General features: G+C 44.9%; 2 protein-coding genes across 6 annotated transcripts in view; both read left to right on the plus strand.

Moving 5' to 3' along the window:
• The first annotated feature begins 1,354 nt into the window (after positions 1–1,354).
• Pld (Phospholipase D) lies at positions 1,355–14,434 on the plus strand. 5 transcript variants are annotated; one of them, XM_017236838.3, is made up of 10 exons: positions 4,215–4,301; positions 5,092–5,416; positions 8,675–9,275; positions 9,336–9,849; positions 10,110–10,886; positions 10,957–12,206; positions 12,285–12,410; positions 13,265–13,602; positions 13,673–13,917; positions 13,983–14,434. In XM_017236838.3, the coding sequence occupies exons 2-10, from the start codon at positions 5,242–5,244 to the stop codon at positions 14,082–14,084; spliced, it is 4,128 nt and encodes a 1,375-aa protein (XP_017092327.2). In that variant the 5' UTR covers positions 4,215–4,301; positions 5,092–5,241; the 3' UTR covers positions 14,085–14,434. The 5 variants fall into 5 exon arrangements, with proteins under 5 accessions (XP_043066395.1, XP_043066396.1, XP_043066392.1 ...); XM_043210459.2 differs by having other exon boundaries at positions 4,218–4,301; positions 5,241–5,416; XM_043210460.2 differs by lacking the exons at positions 4,215–4,301; positions 5,092–5,416 and adding an exon at positions 1,355–2,086.
• Positions 14,435–18,918: 4,484 nt separating this feature from the next.
• Positions 18,919–22,306, plus strand: part of jing (AE binding protein 2 jing) — a 118,054-nt gene continuing 114,666 nt past the window's right edge. Inside the window, exon 1 of the mRNA XM_017236826.3 lies at positions 18,919–20,274. Coding sequence (XP_017092315.2) covers positions 19,577–20,274 — 698 coding nt within the window. The 5' untranslated portion in view covers positions 18,919–19,576. The remainder of the gene's footprint in view (positions 20,275–22,306) is intronic.

The following is a 22,306-nucleotide window of genomic DNA, read 5'->3' on the forward strand; positions in this document are numbered from 1 at the left end:
ATGACAGAGCAAGGATGATTAATACGTTGTAGGTTTATTTAAGTTTGCTAAACAAAATTTGTTTCAGTTTGAAGAGTAGGGTGCGAAATATATGAGTAGTAGGCTTATCCTTCGGTCATTAGCGAAAGCGATTTATCTCCTCCCTACCCACCTTTGAGAGGCAAGCCGGAGGCGCGTGTTTATCTCCAATATGTTTTTGAAACATTTGTATGGAATATTTAATTTTTTCTGAGAAAATGAAAAGTAATATAGAAAATTAAAAGATATACCTATTGCTAATAAAGAAAATTAATACAACAAAAATATACTAATTGTGTTTTAATGGTCTAAAATGAAGGTAAAATCTAATGATATAAAAGCTAAATTACCAAAAAGTTTTGGTAGTTGTAGATTTTCTACTTTTTGATGGTAAATCTGTTTCCCGGCACGAAATCTTACCGAAACCCAATTAAGGATGTAGTCTCATGTGCCGGCCTACTTTTTAGAGGTTATTTCAAAAAATTTTTTTTGTAATAAAAAATAATGCGATCGTTTCAATTTTCAAATATGTTTTTATAAGCATCATAAACTATTTGAAAATATTTTGTTTAATTTATTCTTGTGTAGTTTAATACACTTTATAGCATGCCAAAGTATGCATATAAAAAAAAAAGATAGGTCCCTGGCGCAGGTGATTTCGACTGCTAGAGTCATCCGAAACAAAAAATTAGAATAGATTATTGTTTTGTAAGCTAATGGCTCTGTCCCGTACTAGAATGAAATATTTTCATCAATAAACAACAAAATGGCGAACTCACAAAACAAAAAATTAAAAAAAATTAAAAAAATTTATCTTAAATTAATGATAAAAAAAAAACTAATCATTAAAAATAAATGATTCTAGTACGGGACAGAGGTGTTACTTTTTAGAACAACATATCCAAATTTCAGCTAGATCGGTACCATAGAATTTTGTGAATCACCTGCGCCGCACACAAAAATGTCGTTTCGAGAAAAACGCGTTTAAAGTTTAGACGCTACCGAGAAACTCATACTTTTCGGTGTAGGCGCGCTCCCGATTATGGGCTGTATCTCTGTCATTATTTGATATTTTTATTTGAAACTTTAACAGTACATTCATAATAAACAATACTATCAAAATATAAAAAAAAAAAAAAATTGATTTTTTCAACCTCACACATGAGACTACATCCTTAAATTAAAGGTGTTAGAATTAAAGTTTTCAGTGATGGCAAGTTTGAATCCAAACGGACAGCTTAAACCCTAAGCGCGTGATCGATCAGCTGTTCAACTTTCTATCTCAAACTCGCAAGCTAAAGCTTTCCAGCCAAAAGCTCGTACTCGCGGATCGTCTTTTTACTCAGATGTGTGGGGAGTGAGAAACGCAACAAACGCCAAACATCAGTTAAAATTAAGTGCAACCGTCGAAATAAAATCGCCAACTCTTTTTAAATAATTATTACTTCGGTTTTCATCGAAGTTCACCTTTAAGTGAAAGGCTCGTGGAAAGCAGTGACATCCCAACGTGATTCTCTACGACTGTGTCTCTGTTGTCTGCGCTCTCTCTTGCGAGTCGCGAGCGAGAAATCTGTTCGATCGCTAGGATTTGAGGTTGCTGGCGATTTGCTCAGTTTTTAATTTCAATTTAAGTTTTTACTCGGCTTGCTAATGGTGCAAAGTGGGCTCTTCGCGCAAACAATTCACAAAAGAAAGAAATCCAACTAAAGTGTTCAAGTTTTTTGAGAGGATCGCCTTCACAACCAATAACAAGAAAGTGTGCCAATGTGTGTGTGTGCGCTAACATCTTAATATTTTTAAATTAATTCCATACGTGCGTATGTGTGGCTGGGACGCGCGTGGCGCCTCCGTCTCGACATCAACTCAATAGCAATTATCGCGGCGTTAAATCTTCCCATATGTCCATATACACACAAATAATTTAACCCAGTGTCCGAGTTTCTTGAAGAGAGTGAGTGCCAAGTGAATCATAAGATATAACTGTAAAGCTGGGACTACAAGTAGGAGAACACCAGGCCTTGGACAGAGCCGTGTCTCACCGGTTTCATCAGCTCGTACCAGGCCTAATGTAAGTGCCAAAATACAACAGAAATATATGTATCTGAAGTGGAACTTGAAATAATGGGTGTGAAAACGTTATGACTTAAACTTTCGAGTTAAACTCGAGTGAACTTATTCAGTGTTTGCATGTGACTCGGATATCTGTCAAATCGATAAGAAAACAATAAACATGAAAGCAAACAATGAGATTATATTTCGTTACAATCTATTTTATAGTCTTTGACCTCCTATACTTAGTGCAAATTTTGAATTTAAAGTAACTATTTTCTTTCTCAAAACAAGTCTCAAAATTTTGTAATTTATATTTCTTATCGAACAATAACTCCCTTGGCTCCATCATAGTCACTCGGGAATGCCTTTAAAGTACATATAACAATTATAAATTTCAATCAAAGTTTCAATAAATGGGATTTTTTTAGTTGAAGTAGGAACACTAACTTTATAAAATCTGTAGATTATTTTGTTGACGTATGTTGGTGATATATTTCAAGCAATAATTAATCAATGGTTACGCTTACCAGAACAATAATAAAAAGTTTTTGTGAACATGCTTAATCAGCGATGAGAACCGCAAAAAGGGGACTAAGAAAAGTATTCCATAAGACTTATAGCAACTACCGATAAAGTTTCTGCCTCGACTATCTGATACCCGGTACTTAAGTTACTACGGAATATATTCCCATTTCTAACACAATGGCCAGATTCAGATTTCCAGATTTTTTAGACATTGATCCTCTATAAATAGGAATTCAAAAAAGTCCTTTAATTAGAACGAAATGTTAATTTTAAGAATTTTTAGAAAATTTATTATATTATGAAAATGTCAACAGTTTTAAAGCTTTTCGGGAGTCAGGACTCATGGCGACGTAGGCCAATACATGCTGCCAACTCTTCTACAGGTCGTAAAAATTTTTTGAAACTAAAAATTGAAAACTTCTCTTATTTTCTAGGGGCTTAGAATGGAATAGACTACTTTTATTAAAATTAAATAAAAAATAATAAATTTGCGAATTTTTATTTCGTTTTTGCTGAAATATTTCTTACTTTTTTGTCGATAAAAAATCAAATATATAAGCTATTTATGAATTTAATAGATAGCTATTTAATTCCATGGACAATTAAATTCCGAATATTAAAAAATAAAAAACATTAAGATTTGTTAAAAAGAGATCTCTAAGATATGACAGTTGCCAGCTCAAAAAAGGTTGTTTTCAGAAAATGCGTTCAAAGTTAACCGGCACCCTTTGAGGCACTCTGAGATAACTATACAAATTAATTTATAGCTCGAAAAGTATAAGATTGTGTTCAAATTTGGAGAGGACAAGTACATACATATATATAAAGATAAGAATTATGTAACTAAATTTAATAAATAAATGTAATATAAACTTTTGATTTTTTCGACAAAACTTACCAAAACGGGACCCTTAAAGAATCTTTGAAAGTATGCTCAAAGTATGCTCATTTTTGAGTCTATTGATGAAGTTACCCCTTTGAGGGTGTGTCCATCAATTATTCTGACAAAGTCTAGTTTTCCACCTGACTAATCTAATCGGAAGCATAATTACATTTCCCTCATTCGCCCTGGGCCATTACTGCGTGCTAACTTGGAAAACAAGTGGGTGCTGATTGCAGCGATTAGGCTGATTTCCAAACTGCCGCATCAGTGTCGGAGAATGATAAGATAGGCGATCTATTGTGGAGCAAAGGCTTGCCGAAGCGCCGAAAGCGGTTCTGATTCATCAGACGTGTCCCAAGGGTTCTCGGCTAGCTGTGCGGTTCATCGAAAGGTTTGTGAACCCCGCAGAAAGCTTTCCAAAGCTGCTTTCCGCCACAAAACCCGTTTCCCCGGAGCTGGATGACCTTGTGACCGGCCAGAGCCGCTTTGCATAATATCATAATAGAATCTCGAAAATACTTTTCTGTCAAGCTACAGCTTTTCCAGTGAGTTTGGGGTTTCAAAACACCACGAAAGCTCCGCCAGCTGTTTTGAACTTCGCAGCTGTGGCCGCCAAGCTCGGCCCCCGCTCGCGCTCCAAGCTCACGGCAGTTGCGCTCTCCCACCTTACCCGTTTACCGTTTGGCGCAGATCGAGCTTTGGCCGTTGGTGCGGAGTTACCTTAACACTGCCATTATACCACGACCGGAGTGCCTTCGACGTAGTCGCAACGTATCTGACGGATTGCGGATCGCTTTTCGGCGCGGGCTCGAGGGTGTTGTGAGTGAGTACGGGGAGCTGGTACTTCGCCTCTGGTTCTAGTTCTTGTTCTGCCGCGAATCCGGGGCAGCGTGGCACTTCTCTCTTTCGCTCCGGAGTGTTGTTTTTTGCGTTTAATGCTACGTCGCGCTAATTTCAAGTCTCCAACTTCCGTTAGTCGGGGGGCGGCAGCTGAACGTAAACAAAGCCGCGACCCATCTCCGCGAGTCGCCGCAAACGTGTCATTGCCTCGGTGGGAAGATCGGAGAGAGTGCATCTGTGATGTGTAAACAGCATGGTCAAGGCAACCCATTCGGATGCCACATGGTGCAGTCCATTTTACGGGCCGCTTTGATGAGGCACGAGCCTATGGAACCCACGACAGCCGAAATATCCGAAATAGTTTGTGCGTGCGAGTGTTTGTGAGCTTGTGAGTGTGCCATTGTGCAAAACATTTATGAGATTGAAGCGCCAAAAGGCAAAAGGCCGAAACCCAAAATACCAAAAAACAAAAACCAAAAGCGAAATGCGAATGCGAATGAAATAGCAGGGCCTGTTGTATTTGCCAAACTCGGGCTGTGTGTTTACGCAAAGATAACGAAACACTGTGATAAAAATTTAATTAATTATTTTCGAGTCGTGGAAGTGTTGATGTGGTTCCTGGTCTAGACCGTCAAAAGAGAGCAGGAGTTCTATCAGGAATATCAAGAATATACAATTTTGTACAAGGAAGGGTCTCTCCAGCTCTCTTTTTAGACCATCAACCGATTATCCCCCTAATTGCAACCAAAATTCAAACAATTCTGGTTAATTAGCCAACACAGCCCCCAGAACTGCCAAGGGAGATTCTAAAATGAGTTGACCGAACAAGAGCAACAGCACCGAGGAATAAAACCAAAAACTGCATGCCAAAAATAAAATAAAGCCATTTTAATTGGAACATCAACATTGGCACATCCCGCAGAATGATGGCCAAGTCCAGCGACGTCCGCGCCGGCAGCTCCGCCGACCACAATGGACCCACCAAGGGGGAGGCCCTGCAACTGCACCTGCCCTCGGAGGCGGCGGCGGCGACCAGTCTGCAGCACTTGCAGGTGCGACGTCATCGCCGCAGCATCTCGCAGCTGATGGCCAGCATGGGTAATGTCGGCTAGGAAGACATACTGATTATCTTAGATCACTGGGCCCCTGCGCGGCTGTGTATTTTTATGAATCTGCGTCATCAGTGCTGAGCACATTCGCATAATAGTGAACCAGTTTGGGCAGAATGTTCGACCTTTAAAACTGGTATGGTTGGGTGTTTGTTGGGGTTAGATTGCAGGCGGTTACAACCAGCGCATAAAGGACTGATAAGACATCAATTAGGGAATTACAAAGGCATAATGGTCGCTTTCCACCGCAGCAGTCACTGTTGCGTGTTGGCCTGCGCCTATCGGTGCGATTAGAGCTGACTCATAACCGATTTTTAAATGCGAGACACGCCAAGGCGGCTACAGATATTGAAAACGGCATAAATTATTGTTATTGATTTACATTTTTGCCCCACTCGGACAATGCAACAGGAAGTTTCGATTTCTTTGCCGTTATGTGTAGGTCAGGTTGGGTTGAAAGACCTCCCCAGGGGGCTAGTAACTGCCACTTACATATATACCTATAACTACCAGTTTATTCTTCAAATTTGGCAATTACTTTAAATAATAATAAGTCGATCAATGATGTGGGATTAGATGATCCAAAAGAACCTAAGAATCGTGCCAAAAGCCCAAATATTTTCAATGATATCATAGCTTTTTCTCAATTTTTTGTAAAATTAAAATTTACCAAAATGAATATGAATCACCTCTTATCGTTGGGAACTCGCGGAAACTTTACAAACACTTTTTTCCTATCGCCCCGAGCGAGCTACACCCAAATTAATTTGTTAATTGGACTTCAAGTCAATAAAATGTTTTACTATGTACTTGTACTCCTCAGAGCCAGAAAAAGTGTAAAGTTTACGTTGATAAATCAGCCAAATTAGAGCCCTAAAAACGAGCCAAAAGTGCTAATTTATTTTGCAAAGATTGAGCTCAGAAAGGGAAAACTGTTAAGTATCGCAAATATTTTATTGGGAAGGGTGTAAATTTTATACACTTTGAGTTTGTTGGCCCAGAACTATGAGGACCGTTATTATATCCACAATTCACACATTCCGGGCGGCACTTAATTGGAGAAATATTTATTGGTCTTGAAGTTCACATCGGATTCCAAGCTTATCGCGCATCGGAGAATGTCGGGGCTTACTTAACGCTTTATTTCTGGCGGTCTGTTCAAGAGTTCTTTTGTTTGGCTATTTCTAGCTGATAACCAAAGAGCTCTGTGATAAGCTACGTGCCCACATTCGGTCTTTTCGCCACTTCCATGATAACACGTCGACTTCCAAGAACGTCTGGGCTGGAGAACGCTTGCCTTCTCAGCCAGCAGGAGCACTTTGTTTTATTTTCCCAATAAGCCCTGTTTGCGTTTCGATCGAAGACAATGCCCGGGGGATACCCGCAATGCTCAGGCGCAAGAGTTAATTTCAGCTATCAGGTGTGATAAGCAAAATCGCAGGTGATGGCAAATCATATTCGTCTGTCGATAGTGGCTCCCGAGTCCTGCGGACATGGATATCGTGTGGGTGCGTCGGGGACACCTGTTATTGGCTGCTAATCAAAGCACTTGACTTAATACTGATTTATGTGGTTTATGGCCGCCTCGATAAGGCCCTATTCTGCCGTTTCTTCGGGAGGCGATTCCACATTCATAAAGCCACTTAGTCGTCCATTTCCGGATGATATATGGCTAACCTACTGTGCGGAATAGCCTTATCTGTCGGTTGCGTTGCGTTTTTTGGGCTTCGCTATCTGAATGTCAGTGCGATAGTGGCTCGGTGCGGAATGTGTACTCAACAGCGTAGATGGCTGTCCTATAAAAGGTGGCGGGCTTGTTCCGGTTCTCCAGCTATATAGTTCTTATTCAGCCACATAGTGTTTCCAAATAGAACTGTTTGGACCACAAGTTCTTGGTCGTAAACCCCAGAGTGTTATCTGTGGTCATGTGCCCCAAGGGAATCCGACAACCAAACAAGCTCCTTATCAGTCTGCAAGGGCCTCTCACCTGCCCTTACCTTAGCGAGCTATCTGTTTTACGGCCGGGGGGACAAAGCGCCGTGTTTGCCCAGCTCGGAATAGCCCCAAGGTTCCGGCGGGCAGGGTTCCTATGTCAAGTTCAGAATTACAGAAATAAAGCCAACATTTAACTACCACACCTGTCGCGGGCTACGGCCTTGAGCGGCTCATTGCTTCGAATGCGATATTATGCCTTAATAGTTGCCTTTTAATTGACGCGGCTTACACAGGTTAAGGGAGTCCACGGCGCTACAGCCAACTCCCTTGCCCCCAATATGCCAGAATTCCAGCCCCTAGTCGGCGAAATGCAGTGAAGTGACTAGGTGGCAACTGAAACAGTAAATGTAATTTAAACTAATTGAAATTCACGAGTGCCGGCAAAATAGTGGAAGCCGCAGTACTTTACGAAGTCAACAAACAGAGATGATAAGAAGTGTGAAATGTTGTTGTACAAAATAATGTCGTTTCCTTTCAAAGAGTTGCTTTAACTTTATTTGTAATTAGAAAGCCTTATACATATATTAAATATGAGACAATGAAAAATGTATTTTATTGGGAAATCATATTAAATATGAAAGAATCAAAATATCAATCACTATTCTATTTCAATTGCCAATGTTTACCAAAGACGTAGATGTGGCTATAGGCGGTGGCTATAGGAGCTTGTGTGCAAATTTTCGTCAAGATCCATGGAGTTTTCTAGAACTAAGATTCATATGGTAAAAGGAATTAAAAATTTTTCACCTAAAAAAAAGGGCGATTTGGCTTGGCGGTTCTGATTGCTGTTAATGCGGATGAAGAATACACTTACATCCTTTATGTATTCAGATACCATTCTTTCTCTATAGTATGTTACAAACATTTACACGAATACAATTTACCCTTGTACTCTAACAGTACCGGGCATAAAAATATCAATTAAATAGATTACTAAATAACTTAAAACGGTATTTTTGTTTTTTATAAAAAACTCTTATCGGGATGATAAATGAGGACTTTTTAGGAAAGTTTCTTTTGTTTAGTTGTTTTTCAAGAGTTATAGATTACGTAGACAAGAGGTGCAATATAAAAAGAAATACATCCTATATATTACTTATACGTATAGATACTTCAATATTAGATATAGAATGTTTATTAAATGTTTATTTGTTTATTTTTTAACTTGTTACGCTTTAAAAATATAGATAAATGTTTACTACAAATTTCTTATCACTAATTTTAAATCTTTTGTGACTACTCTTCCCTGCAGCGGAATATCCCACAGACGATGTATACCGCCCCACCCACTTCAACGGCTACGTAAATCGGGGATACGATGATATAGACAGTTCCTACTACTTTACACAGTTTGAGGCCATGGCGGCGGCACGCAGTGGCGATGGAGCTGTGCTGCCTCCATATACCACCGACTCCGAGGTTGAGAACGGCAGCCCGGGCGCGTTTGCGTCGGCGGAGGACTCCAACAACGAGGAGGGGGAGTTCCGGGACTGCACGGACGACGCGGTGGCCGAGCACCAGAGTCGCTGCCTGCCCGAGTTCCAGTTCTCGCTGGTGGACTCCGAGTACGACGAGACGCTGGGCTTTCCCGATTCCGTGACCATCCTTTCCAACGTGGGCGACAAGCCGGTCCTGGTGGAGCGCAAGGAGACGGACGACGACGATGAGGAGTTCGACGACGACGAAAACAATAGCGTGGTGCTGCGCCACGAGATTCCCTTCACGAGCATTTACGGTCCCAGTGTAAAGTTCAACTCCTTCCAGCGAAAGGTGTTCATTCCGGGCCGCGAGATCCACGTGCGGATCGTGGACACGGAGCGTAGTGTCACAACGCACCTCCTCAACCCAAATCTGTGAGTAACATCGTTAAGGCTTATATCCTTGGACACTAACCTTTCTCAATACCCACTCAGGTACACCATCGAGCTTACCCATGGCCCTTTCAAATGGACCATCAAACGGCGCTACAAGCACTTCAACTCGCTCCACCAGCAGCTCAGCTTCTTCCGCACGTCGCTCAACATTCCCTTCCCCAGTCGGAGTCACAAGGAGAAGCGGACCACGCTCAAGGCCACCGCCAGAGAGATGGCGGACGAGTCCACCCTCAAGGACCTGCCCGCCCACACCAAGGTCAAGCAGTCGACGGGGGCCAATGGCCAGGGCAACAACAACAACAATAGCTTGAACGGCACTGCAGGTAATGCCGTCGCGGTTGTCAGTCCCGGTCACAGTTCGATTCTGGCGGGATTCACGCCCCGGCGCATCCAGAAGAAGCGGAAAAAGAAAAAAAAGCGGAAGCTACCGCGCTTCCCCAATCGTCCGGAGAGTCTGGTGACCGTGGAGAACCTTGTTGTGAGGATAAAGCAGCTCGAGGACTACCTGTACAACCTGCTAAACATCAGTCTGTATCGATCCCACCACGAAACGGTAAGAACTTCACTATGAATTCTATGAGTTATGAAGGTTGCCAAGTTGGGTGGACAGGTCCCTAAGATCCGAAACGTGTTTTTGGAAAACACGGGAATAACAAATCAAAAGGGATTTGCATGTCACCTTGGGCTACTTACAGTGGATACTTGACAGACAACCTGATTTATAGTTGATTCATGAGTGATTGATACCTGGTACCTTATCTGCACGATAATTACATTATTTTTTATAAAAGACATATCTCTCTGCACCCACAGCTGAACTTCGTTGAAGCCTCTAATGTGTCCTTCGTGCCCGGGCTGGGAATCAAGGGCAAGGAGGGCCTGATCCTCAAGAGGACGGGCTCCACGCGTCCGGGACAGGCGGGCTGCAACTTCTTCGGCTGCTTCCAGAAGAACTGCTGCGTGCGCTGCAACTACTTCTGCTCGGACGTGGTTTGCGGGACGTGGCGCAGTCGGTGGTTCTTCGTGAAGGAGACCTGCTTCGGGTACATCCGACCCACGGACGGCAGCATCCGGGCGGTGATTCTGTTCGACCAGGGCTTCGACGTCTCCACGGGCATCTACCAGACGGGCATGCGGAAGGGCCTCCAGGTGCTGACGAACAACCGACACATCGTGCTCAAGTGCTGGACGCGGCGCAAGTGCAAGGAGTGGATGCAGTACCTCAAGCACACGGCCAACTCCTACGCCCGCGACTTCACACTGCCCAACCCGCACATGTCCTACGCCCCCATGCGCGCCAATGCCCAGGCCACCTGGTACGTTGACGGCGCCCAGTACATGTCCGCCGTGGCCGACGGCCTGGAGGCAGCCACTGAGGAGATCTACATCGCCGACTGGTGGCTCAGCCCGGAGATCTATATGAAGCGGCCGGCTCTCGACGGCGACTACTGGCGCCTGGACAAAATCCTTCTGCGCAAGGCTGAGCAGGGTGTGCGCGTCTTCGTGCTGCTCTACAAGGAGGTGGAGATGGCTCTGGGCATCAACAGCTACTACAGCAAGTCGACGCTGGCGAAACACGAGAACATAAAGGTAGGTTCTCCCATCCTGTAACCTTAAGCCGTTGAGTCCAAACAATGTCTGATGTTTCTACATTTTCCAGGTAATGCGACACCCAGACCACGCCAGGGGCGGTATTCTCCTGTGGGCCCACCACGAGAAGATAGTGGTCATTGACCAGACCTATGCCTATATGGGGGGCATAGACCTGTGTTACGGTCGCTGGGACGACCACCACCATCGCCTTACAGACCTGGGCAGTATATCCACGGCCTCGGTTTCGGGCAGTACGCGCAGGACGCCCAGCCTGTACTTCAGCAAGGACGACACAGACTCCGCCTTCGGGTCCCGCAAGTCCTCCCGGAACGCCCACTACGAGACGTCAACCAAGGAACGCTCGCCCTCGCCGCCACCGCCGGAGGAACCTAGTACCAGCATCGAGATGCGGCAGTTGAAGCCCGGCGATCGCTTGTTGATTCCTTCAATGCTCGTATCGAGTCCAGTGGACACGCCAACGGATTCCATGGCTGCATTCGAGGGAATGAAGCTCAATACTCCGGAGATGGAGCGCAAGAACGTGCTGGACAGACTGAAGAACAACGCGATGAAGGGGGCCAAGATGGGCAAGGACTTTATGAACCGCCTGACGGCCACGGAGGCGGCGGAGGAGAAGGCCGACGAGGTGTTCACCGTCGAGGCCCAGACCTTGTCGGTCCACGAGACCACCATCACCTCGGTCGCTGGCGGCCAGGAGGTGACCATTACCGCCAACAGCACGCAAATACTCAGCGAGTTTTACGGCCAGGCCAAGTACTGGTTCGGCAAGGACTACTCCAACTTCATACTCAAGGACTGGATGAACCTGAACTCGCCATTCGTGGACATCATTGACCGCACCACCACTCCGCGGATGCCCTGGCACGACGTGGGGCTGTGCGTCGCCGGCGCGTCCGCTCGGGACGTGGCCCGCCACTTCATCCAGCGCTGGAACGCCATGAAGTTGGAGAAGCTGCGTGACAACACGCGCTTTCCTTACCTGATCCCCAAGAGCTACCACCAAATAAGGATCAACTCGCACCTGCAGCAGCTACAGGCTCGCCGCCAGCAGCGGGTCACCTGCCAGCTGCTACGCAGTGTCTCCGCCTGGAGCTGCGGCTTCATCGAGGCCGATCTGGTGGAGCAGAGCATCCACGACGCCTACATTCAGACCATCACCAAGGCGCAGCACTACGTGTACATCGAGAATCAGTTCTTCATCACCATGCAGTTGGGTGTGGGTGTTCCGGGAGCGCACAACAATGTCCGCAATCAGATCGGCGAGAGTCTCTTCAAGCGCATCGTTCGAGCGCACAAGTGAGTTGCCTTTCCTGCTTTCCAGATATCTGACTCTGATCATTATTATATTGACCATATGTATTATATATGTTTTAGGGAACGGAAGCCATTCCGGGTTTATGTGATAATGCCACTTCTTCCGGGCTTCGAGGGCGATGTGGGCGGGAGTACGGGAATTGCCGTGAGGGCCATCACCCACTGGAACTACGCTTCCATATCCAGGTAAGACCAAAAGCGATCTAACCATCCTTTCTCTCAAATCCTTGGTACATATAGATATATGTACTAAATATTAGTTAAATGGAATTGAATAATTGTGACACTTTAAATTTATCATAATTGATGGAATTTTTTCCTAAAAAAAATAAATAGGCTCACTCGGAATTAAGCTTATTTAAAGATTAATTAAGATTAAGATTAAAAAACACTATCGAGCTGAGTTTGAATTTATTTCTAAGACATATTTGCTGAGTTCTGTGATAAGAGCTGGAAATGAAATGAGCCATAAAGTTGGGAAACCATTATTTTTTGTGTGTTTCTTATATCGCGAATGGTATTTAAATAATTATTTGGTCTTTGGTTATACCTCCTACCTCTTAACTCCAAAGAAGAATAAAATTTCTATGATATAGATAAGCTATAACTATAAACTTCTGGTTATAACTATATAGCTATAACTACTGGTCTTTGGCCAGTTAAGCTAAAAGAATCTATAGCTCTAGCTAAGTTACTTTTAAAATTTCCCATATAGTATAATATTATCAATATCGTATCATTTATTAAAACAATCAATCAGAGTGACTCCTCACCTGGTTCAAAGAGAGTGGACATTTTTTAAATATATGAAAATTGTTTGTATATCTTAGTAACATCATTCACAATAGGGTAGATTCATTTATTAGTAAATGGTTAGAGAACGCGGTAATTAGGTTTTTTCTTTTGACAAAATGTATGTATAAATATATAAGATTTTACAGCACTATAGGTTAAACAATATAAAACCTATTTGGTTTAATCCTAAAAAAATAAACTAAATTAATATCAATTAATGACTAAAATACACTTCCATCTTCCAGGGGACGCACCGCAATCCTGAACCGTCTGCAGGAGGCGGGTATCACCGAGCCTCAGAACTACATCTCGTTCCACAGCCTGCGCAACCACTCCTTCCTGAACAACACCCCGATTACGGAGCTGATCTACGTGCACTCCAAGCTGCTCATTGCCGACGATCGTGTGGTGATTTGCGGCTCGGCGAACATCAACGATCGCTCGATGATCGGGAAGCGGGACTCCGAAATTGCGGCCATAATCATGGACGAGGAGTTCGAGGATGGTCGCATGAACGGGAGAAGGAATCCGAGCGGAGTGTTTGCCGGTCGCCTCCGCAAATATCTTTTCAAAGAGCATCTTGGTAAATTATTATTTATTTCGACTTTTTATAAAATTTTTTGTGCAACATTTGGTATTTGCGCACTTCACAGGTCTATTGGAAGGAGAAGGATCCAGTCGATCCGACTTGGACATCAGTGACCCAGTCTGCGACAACTTCTGGCACGGCACCTGGCGGCGGATCTCCACCCGGAACACGGAGATCTATGACGAGGTGTTCAAGTGCATTCCCACGGACTTTGTGAAAACATTCGCCAGTCTTCGCAAATACCAGGAGGAGCCTCCTCTGGCAAAATCCGACCCAGAGATGGCCGCGAATCGCGCCAACGAAATTCAGGTAGATAAGGCATATATTTTTATATATTTTATCTTAAATAATCATTAAATGAAATACCATTTCAGGGCCACTTGGTGAACCTACCATTGGAGTTTCTAAACAAGGAGGTGCTTACTCCGCCCGGAACCAGCAAAGAAGGCCTCATTCCTACCTCTGTGTGGACATAGTCTGCCAAAAGTCTCCAAGACGCAACTAGGTCTAAGATTTCCCAGAAGATTTTCACACCAACCTTTGCCAGGATCCCACCAAACGCGCTCAACTCTTACGCCTTGTCATTGCCGAGTCATAATTTTGTATATTGTACATACAAAGGATAGGTCCTTGTGGGACCTAACTACTTTTATCCAATACCTGTAACTCTGCCTTACTACTAGTTAATTTATTTTACGCTGTATGTCTTGTCCCCTATTAGTTTTTACCTAGAACTAAATTGTTATTCTTTATTATGTTAAAACAGTATTTTAGACTGGTTAACGAAAGTTTATTAAAGTGATATGGAGTGCAAATATGTAGAAACCAAAAAAGTTACAGACATCTTTTTTTGGGTCCCCAAAATTGGGATTATTTAGAATTTAAAGAGAACTTAACATTTAATTTTTTAATCAGGAGTTTCAGTTTAATTTCATGGGCTTTTATACTTCTATTCTTTTGAACCAAAAAGTGTGTCCATGGTGGGATGAGGGAAATTGGTTGTGAACCTGACTGAGGTGTGATCCCTTGCAATCAGCTGTTTGTGTTCCACAAAGTTTCCATCATTCCACCGTCAGTGGCGCCATTTGAACACAATTTGGACTTCAAAGATCTCACTTCATTTGATAGTTTAGCATTTGTCCTACAGATGGCGCGTCCATTTCAACCGGTAAAACTTAACTAAGAGGGTTGGGAAATTGTTGCGGGGAAAATGTTGCCAACTTCGGGAGAATTTTTTGTCAATTTTTTTTCCGTTTTTCAACACTTGAGGTGCAGAAAAAACGCGCGCGAAGTGTTGAAAAACGGAAAAGATTGAAAAAAATTGACAAAAAATTCTCCCGAAATTTTAGTGAGAAATTGAAATTTCCAGAAATTTCCGGACAATAAAATGTTAAATAAAAAATGTTAATAACATTCAACATTAAATGTTTAATTAACATTTAAATGTTAAATTTTAAATTTTCTCACTGAAAAGAAATGTTGGAAAAAATATTTTATTATAAATGTATAAATGTATTTACAATTATATATTACAATTATTTACAATTAATACTAAAATTACTAAAACTAAATTAAATATAAATTAAATTCTATTCTAATACCTATTACAAATTAAATCTAACCTAATTGTAGTCGGGCTGGGAAAAGGGAGTGGGGGGAGGATTGGTGGGGGGATTGGTGGGGGGAGGATTGGTGGGGGGAGGATTGGTGGGGGGATTGGTGGGGGGAGGATTGGTGGGGGGAGGATTGGGGGGAGGATTGATGAGCCCATCCCACCGGGCTGGTAAAAATCCTTTACATTAAGAAAGGGAGTAAAATCTTTGTATTTGTTTAAAATGGTCGCAATATTGACGGCAAAGTTAAGTATTAGGTTTTAATATTCGAGTCAATCTTCAATCGCATAGAGCAAGACGAAGCCAGCTAAATCTTAAGGGAAAAAATGACATAAGTTTGCATTCATAATGTTTGAAGTCATTAGCAGAAATATCACTAACAAAATTAAATGTATAATTAACCAGAAAAAAAATAAGAATTGTTATACGGAAATTATATGGGGTTGTAGCTAGAGGTGCAAAAACATCGATGTATGGAGACATCGATGTTTTTCGATGTTTCGGGCTGTTTTTCGATGTTTTTTTTTTAAAATAAAAAAATTTTTTTAAAATAAGTTAAAAAGATAAATAGACATACGGTTTTAATAAAACTAAAAAACAAATATTTATTTCTTTTGCCTTAAATTAATAGAAACAAATGAGATCATTGCTTATTTAGATATTGGTGATTTTTGTTGATAAACATTAATTTATCAACAATGTCTGGTTTAAGGCTGGTCCTGCGGTCGGAAATAATTTGTCCAGCTTTGCTAAATACTCTTTCAGACTCGCAGGACGTGGCAGGCACACACATAATTTTTTTTACCACCTCTTTGAAGGCCGCCATACTGTTCGAAGACTCCTGAAAGTATAAATAATTAATAAAAAAAATAATGGCATACATAATTTTGAAACTTACATTCCAATACTGCAAAGGCTCGCAGACTTCAGGTTCGTTCGCAGTTTCCATATGCTGCCTGAGCATCACAATGGCTTCAGAACGAGCTGTACCTGTTTTGGAATGCAATTTCGCTTTGTTTTGGAAAAAAGCAGAAGATTCGGCCGGATTTGGTGGTGCAGGTTTTTCCGGTGCAGACGACTTCCTGATCGCTGAAATTAGCTCCTCCTCCATGGCACGGCAGGCCTGCTCGGCATTGCTTCGGGCGCTAAAACCATGTTTCTTGAACCTAGGGTGAATTATAGTGGCAATCCGTGGCACGGTGCGGGTTTCGTAGTGGGCAAAACGCTCTGTAAAACGTCCATCTATGGCATCAAAAGCTAGTATCACTTCCGGTGTTTTAAAAGTGTTCTTTAGATTTGAAATTTGCATTTGAATTTCGCATATCATGGGAATAATTAATGAGATCGTTGGGTACTTCGCTCCCGAAATTTTTTTCGTCGCTTTGTCGAAAGGACGCAGTAAAGTGCACAGCTCTTCTAAAATTTCGAGCTCCTCTGACCCAAATGGCAAAGGCGCCTTTGCAGTGCCCAGCAAAGCAATTGTCAGTGCATCCTTTGTGGCCAATATACGTTCTAACATTTGGTATGCACTGTTCCATCTAGTGGGTACCTCTTGAACTAGACATAGGGGATCTGTGCTATTTTGAGCCACCTTAAACTTGGCCATGGTCGTTGAACTGAGCTTTATGAATGCGACTATTGATTTGCATTTGGCTAGTACAGGCTGAAGAATATCCATTTTAAGGATTTCTTGCACAAGCAAATTTATGGTATGAGCAAAACACGGTAGGTGTTTTAGAGCCATATCATCCCATGTACCATGTAATATGTAATGTAATAATAATACGAATTATGGTTACTTCTAAAAATAGGAATTTTCCCCTAAACAAGGTGAATTAATATTTTCTTAAACTTTCGCGAAAGAAATGCAAATGCGTCTCGCCTTGGGGCTCAAAATTTAATCTGCCGGATAGTCTTGAAAAATGCTCGCACTCTGTTTGGACAGTTGGTTGTGCGAGGAGGTATATGAAAACCAATCAGCTGTTGTTTCTGGGATTGACTTTCGTTTAAATGTGGCAAATTGTATGTAAATCCGGCGGAACCGAGGTATTCTCCGCTGAAAAAAAAAACAAAAAGCGCAAAAACGAGTTATGTGACTTGCATACTCTCGCACGAATACTCGCTCTCCCGTGGCACCCGTTTTTGCATTCTCCCACAGTTGCATCACACACACACAGCGGTCCTCCGTCTACACACACTTGCCTCGTAACGTAATAAAAGCACGTGTTGGCTTTGATTTCCCACTCCCACCGGCGGCCCCTCCGACTCCCTGCCCCACAGGTGGACCCAGTTGCCTCTGCTTGTGTGTGTGAGGGCTCTCTATTTTTGCTTTGTTATTGTTTGGTTTTTGGCGATTTGCTTTGACTTTTCTTTGTTTACTTTTGCGTTTTTTTCTTTTGTTTTTTCGTTAGCGAACCGCGTGTTTCTGTTGCAGACAGAGATAGTGTGGGCTGTAGGGGCTAGGGAGCTTTGAATATTGGTGCAAGAGCATGTTCTGCGACGCAAACACAAACCAAGTTCGAAGATCGGCACTGCGCTGGGGAGAGAAAACCGGTTTTGGGTTTCCCTACCACCGTTTTCCGATTAGTTCCCACACATATCAACAGGTAGCTGTAGGCTGCAGCAGGGCCGGTGCGTTAGTGTGTGCAGGCCGACATGCCACCTACTCGCACACCCGCGGACACACTAAGAGTTCCTGCCCCGGCACCGGAACGCTGAACTTCCCAGAAGTTCAAAAAGTGCACATTGTGGCGCAACAACCCGCCTCGCCTCTCCTCTAACCCTCTTTCGTTGAATCGAAAACCTGCTGCCGCTGCACAGAAATCAAAAGTAAACAGCGCCTTGGCCTGCACACGCCTTCCCCGGCACCCCCCTCGGCGCCGCCAGCCCCAGCGTCGAGCCCCAAGAGCCGAACCGCAGTTCGTTGCCTTCGTTCTTGCCTCGCGTGCTTCGTATCTTGATTTTTGCGCGGTTCTAGTTGGCCAAGTGGCTCGGCCCCCAGTCGGCCGTCGCTCGGCGGGTGCTCGGGCCCCATCGGCTCCCCAATGCGCGACCCGGCCCCTGCCCGGCCCCACTCCCACTCCACTGGGCGGTCGGAGCTCGGCGCTCGGCTCCACTCCACTCAGTCAATCGGCAGGCAGCGTTTGGCTTGGTGGGGAGATCGCTGTTTCTCGTTCGCCAATCGATGAGGCATCGGAATTCGCATTTGCGGACCTAGTGCAGTGTAGGGCTCCTCCGTCCGAGTTGTTTGATTTGGTTGCACGGCAATTGGCGACAATTAAGGCAGCCAAAGCAGCCAGGGACCCAGGGACACCAGGGACCACAGGGACAGACCGTGGTATTAATTATTAATAGCTCGCCAGACAAGCTGGCCCCGCGATAAGCGAAGCACAAGCTCGCGTGTGTTTTCGTCAGTGTGTGCCCGCGGCACAGTGGAGTGCATTTGATTGGATTTGTTTGCTGGCTGGCCCGGCCTGGCCAGTCTACGGAGACGTTGGTGGAGACGGTTGTCACTGAACACTGAACAAAGCGACCAGGCAAATGAACATCTAGAACCGGTTAGCTCGCCGCCCGTTTCGGTTTCTTTCATTGTTGCCTGTTGGTTGTTGCTTTCTTGAATTCAGTTTTCCTCGAATTTGCAGAACTTGCAGATCGAATGTCGCGTGTGTGCCGGAAACGGTGGACCCAGCCACGAAACAATAATCAGCCCGCCCAGCCATTCACAAAGCCATAAAGCTCTCCAAACACTCGATAACGAGACTGAGAAGTCGAAGTGCACCCAAAGCGAAACCCCAACCATCCACCATCCGCCATCAACCCCGAAATCAATGCCGCGTCGTTGTTCAATTAAGTGCTGATCCAGTGATTCCTCGCCAGAAATACCAATCGAGGCGCGGCGAATGTGTGTCATAAGTGCAGAAGTGATGTGCGGCAAAGTGCGAAGCGGTCTAAAACGCCAGTGAGTCGAACGCGTTTCTGTTAATTTCCATAAATATTTCCCTGGCTCGAAACCCGAGCTCGCAGCCCACAAAAGCCGGAAAAGTGCAAGTTCGGTGCGAAAGTGAACCAGAAGATATGTGAAAACCAAAGGAGGAATACCCATTCTACGGTGCTCATTCAATTGCTGACTAAGGGCGCAATTAACTTGCCTTCTCCAGACTGTGCCTCGAGGAGGAGTTGGCTTTCGGTTCTTGAACACACTCCGGTTGAGTCCCACACCGTGTGGCAGCGTGCTGCACAAGTGCAGCGAAAAATGGCGGCAGCCGACAACAATTAAGCTACACACTGCCACAAACCACTCTTTGAGCCACAAAACAAGCAAATAGTTCCAAAAACAAGCCACTAAGCAGGGGAAAATGTCAGCCACTCAGCCGAAGGACTCGGCAGCCAAGACCAACGAGCTGGCGGCTGAGGCTGAGGCCGCCCCCCTGGCCCCACCCCCCGCCAAGGCAGCGACATCGACAGCCACTGCTCCGGCGAAGAAAACTTTAACCTCTGGCGCGGCTTTGTCATTGTTTGATCAGCTGAAAAACAGCGTCAACCTAAACAGTCTAACAATTGGCGCCGCCGGCGGCAGCAACACAAGCCACATCTCGCCAACAGCTTCGACGACGGCTCCCACACCAGCATCCGCAGCGGACACACCCACCGCCGCACTGTTGCCAGTGCCCGTCCCATCTGACGCCTCCTCTTCACCCGCCCCCGCCACCGCCTCCGCCACGGCCAATATTGAACTGAAGCCGCCGGCAAAGCCCCCGCGGCCCTTCAGCACGCCCAGCAGCATCGGCATTGTGATGGGCACTAAGCGGGGGGCAGGAGGCGGGGCAGGAGGCTCCGTGGAACAGGACATAAACGCGTTGCGATCTCAATTGTATCAGGGCGCCCGGAAAACGGCCGCACCAACCAAGGCGGGAGCTGTCAAGGCGCCGCCACAGAAAGCCGCAAGAACGGGAGGAGTAGCGGCAGGAGCACCCGGAGCAGGAGGACAGCGAAGTGCCAAGGGCTCTAAGAAGCGGTGCTTGGATCGATACGATTCGTCAGAGTCATCAGACAGGTGAGTGTTAGTTTGTCGGAATGGGTCTATGGGGTTTTAGAGACATTGTCTCTCATGGGGGTACGATAGGATCAGTGGCATTAGTCACAGACATTCCTCAGAGTGTGTTCATTTTATTGGCAATTAAATGGATGGTTAAAAGAGGAAATTCGAATGGAATTTTGTACTGTATTGTGCCACTAAGAAGACCATCAAAGTCTCGAAGAAGGCAGTATGTATATCCGGTACTCTTTTAAGAGAGGGCTGTATAGAATTGGGGTATAAGTGGGGCAATGGGTCATCTTACAAACAATGAGAATCCCAGGGTAGCTTTGCGGAACCGATATCAATTTAATAGATACTTTCCACTCTGCTCTTTCCAATAGAATGATGATAGAATGATATATACGAAAATCGATATTATCGGCTCGGTCAGCATCTTAAAGCCCAAAGCATAGCCTTTTGAAACAGTGCTGCCAAATGTTCCTCCCAAAGATACAGACACGCCAACGGAAATGCATCTGTATCTGCGGACTGGCTGGCTCTGCCAAGACTGAGCTAAAAGCGGATACTCTAAATATATCCGTGAGTTGCATTGCCAAAAAACGAACCTAAAGTGGCAATGCGACCCAACGGCAGTCGCCCAAAATAGCCCGAACAGGCGGCCAGGCCCCGGACCCGTGTCCGTTCACTTCCAATATCGGAATATGTCAGCGGAATCGGTGGAGAACTAATAACCGCCGCGGGGGAATTTATCTGACAGGTTATCGGTGCGATTATTGTACCTGCGAGTGGCCAGCACTGTAAACAATCGCCGAGCACGGCCGGCACGCGCCTCGTAGATTGTGTATTTACGACCACAGATACATTTGTGTCTACTTAGGCGGGCGGCCACAAAAACATCTTGCTGCAATGCCAACTAATTTCCGCTCATTAAAAATGCGCAGCGCAGTCAACTGTGGCAGCGACGGCGGCAGAGGCTGCAATTGGAAACAAAGCTAAGGCTGCGGACTGCTAGCATTTGTATCTGGCAGATACGCACAACATGCGTTCATTTATCAGCCACAAATGGCCGTTGATGAGCCGCAGTAGCTGATGATTTTGGATGTGCGCGGCGCGTGTGGGCGGAGAGCGAACGTCGGCGGCTTCCTGGCTGCATTCAAATACAGAACCAGATACAGATACAGATACAGACATGGCTGCAGATAGATCTCCTTGGCGGGGCAGATGCAACTTCAAACTCGGATGCGCACGCTCGTCCGCATCTGTATCTGTATCTGTGTCGGTGGCGAACTGTGTGCGCAGCATAGCAATCTCCCGACTCCGCCGGCTCTTTGCATTTCAATTAAACGGCTGTTGTGGCTCTCGGCTTGCTATCGCTGTTGCATGCAAATCATGCATAAATTTAGTTGGCCATCGATATGCCTGGTTTCTGTTTCTGTTTCTGATTCGGCTTCAGGTTTCTGTTTCTGTTTCGGCTTCGGTTCTGGCTGCCATCCCTCCTATCCCATCCCGTTCACACGCAACTCGCGCATATCAAATGCCACATATCTGCTATCGCCGCTATTGTATCTCTCAGTACGTTTAACACGCCGCGAATGTTTTGTCAATTGGCCCCATCATCCTCCCCCCGATCTCCGCCCAAGTACGCATCCCCAGGTCCCTCGCCGCCGGCTGTCGGAAATCATTTCAACTTTTGGTCGTTGAACTCTTTTTGATTTATTTTCTTACTTGTTTGCTTTTGTTTTTCATTTAGTGTTTGTTGTGTGTTTTCTGTGTTTTTGTCGCCGTCGTTGTCGTGTTTCGAAGTTTGTTGTTGCATTTGCATGCTTTTGTTGACTCCTCGTTGCGCCAGTTTTTGTTTTGGCTGGAAACTTTGGTTGCATCTTCGGCGAGATGCCTCCCTGCGACCGACGACACTGAGAGGAATTTCGAGACCCCCGGCTAACCTCTGACTTGCTTCGCTTTGGCCTCAATTCCCCACCACATCAGAAACCAAAAACAAGAACACAAAGAACCTGAACCGCCGAGGGAGCCTAGCGCGGGGTCGTTA

The sequence above is a fragment of the Drosophila bipectinata genome, chromosome 2R, assembly GCF_030179905.1.
Source record: "Drosophila bipectinata strain 14024-0381.07 chromosome 2R, DbipHiC1v2, whole genome shotgun sequence".
NCBI lineage: Eukaryota > Metazoa > Arthropoda > Insecta > Diptera > Drosophilidae > Drosophila > Drosophila bipectinata.

Excerpts from the sequence above, each read along its gene's own strand:
- Pld (XM_043210457.2), top strand. The coding sequence starts at position 5,242 with ATGATGGCCAAGTCCAGCGACGTCCGCGCCGGCAGCTCCGCCGACCAC. Across the intron at positions 9,850-10,109 it reads ATCGATCCCACCACGAAACG|CTGAACTTCGTTGAAGCCTC; the intron begins GTAAGAACTTCA and ends CTGCACCCACAG. Across the intron at positions 10,887-10,956 it reads CGAAACACGAGAACATAAAG|GTAATGCGACACCCAGACCA; the intron begins GTAGGTTCTCCC and ends TACATTTTCCAG.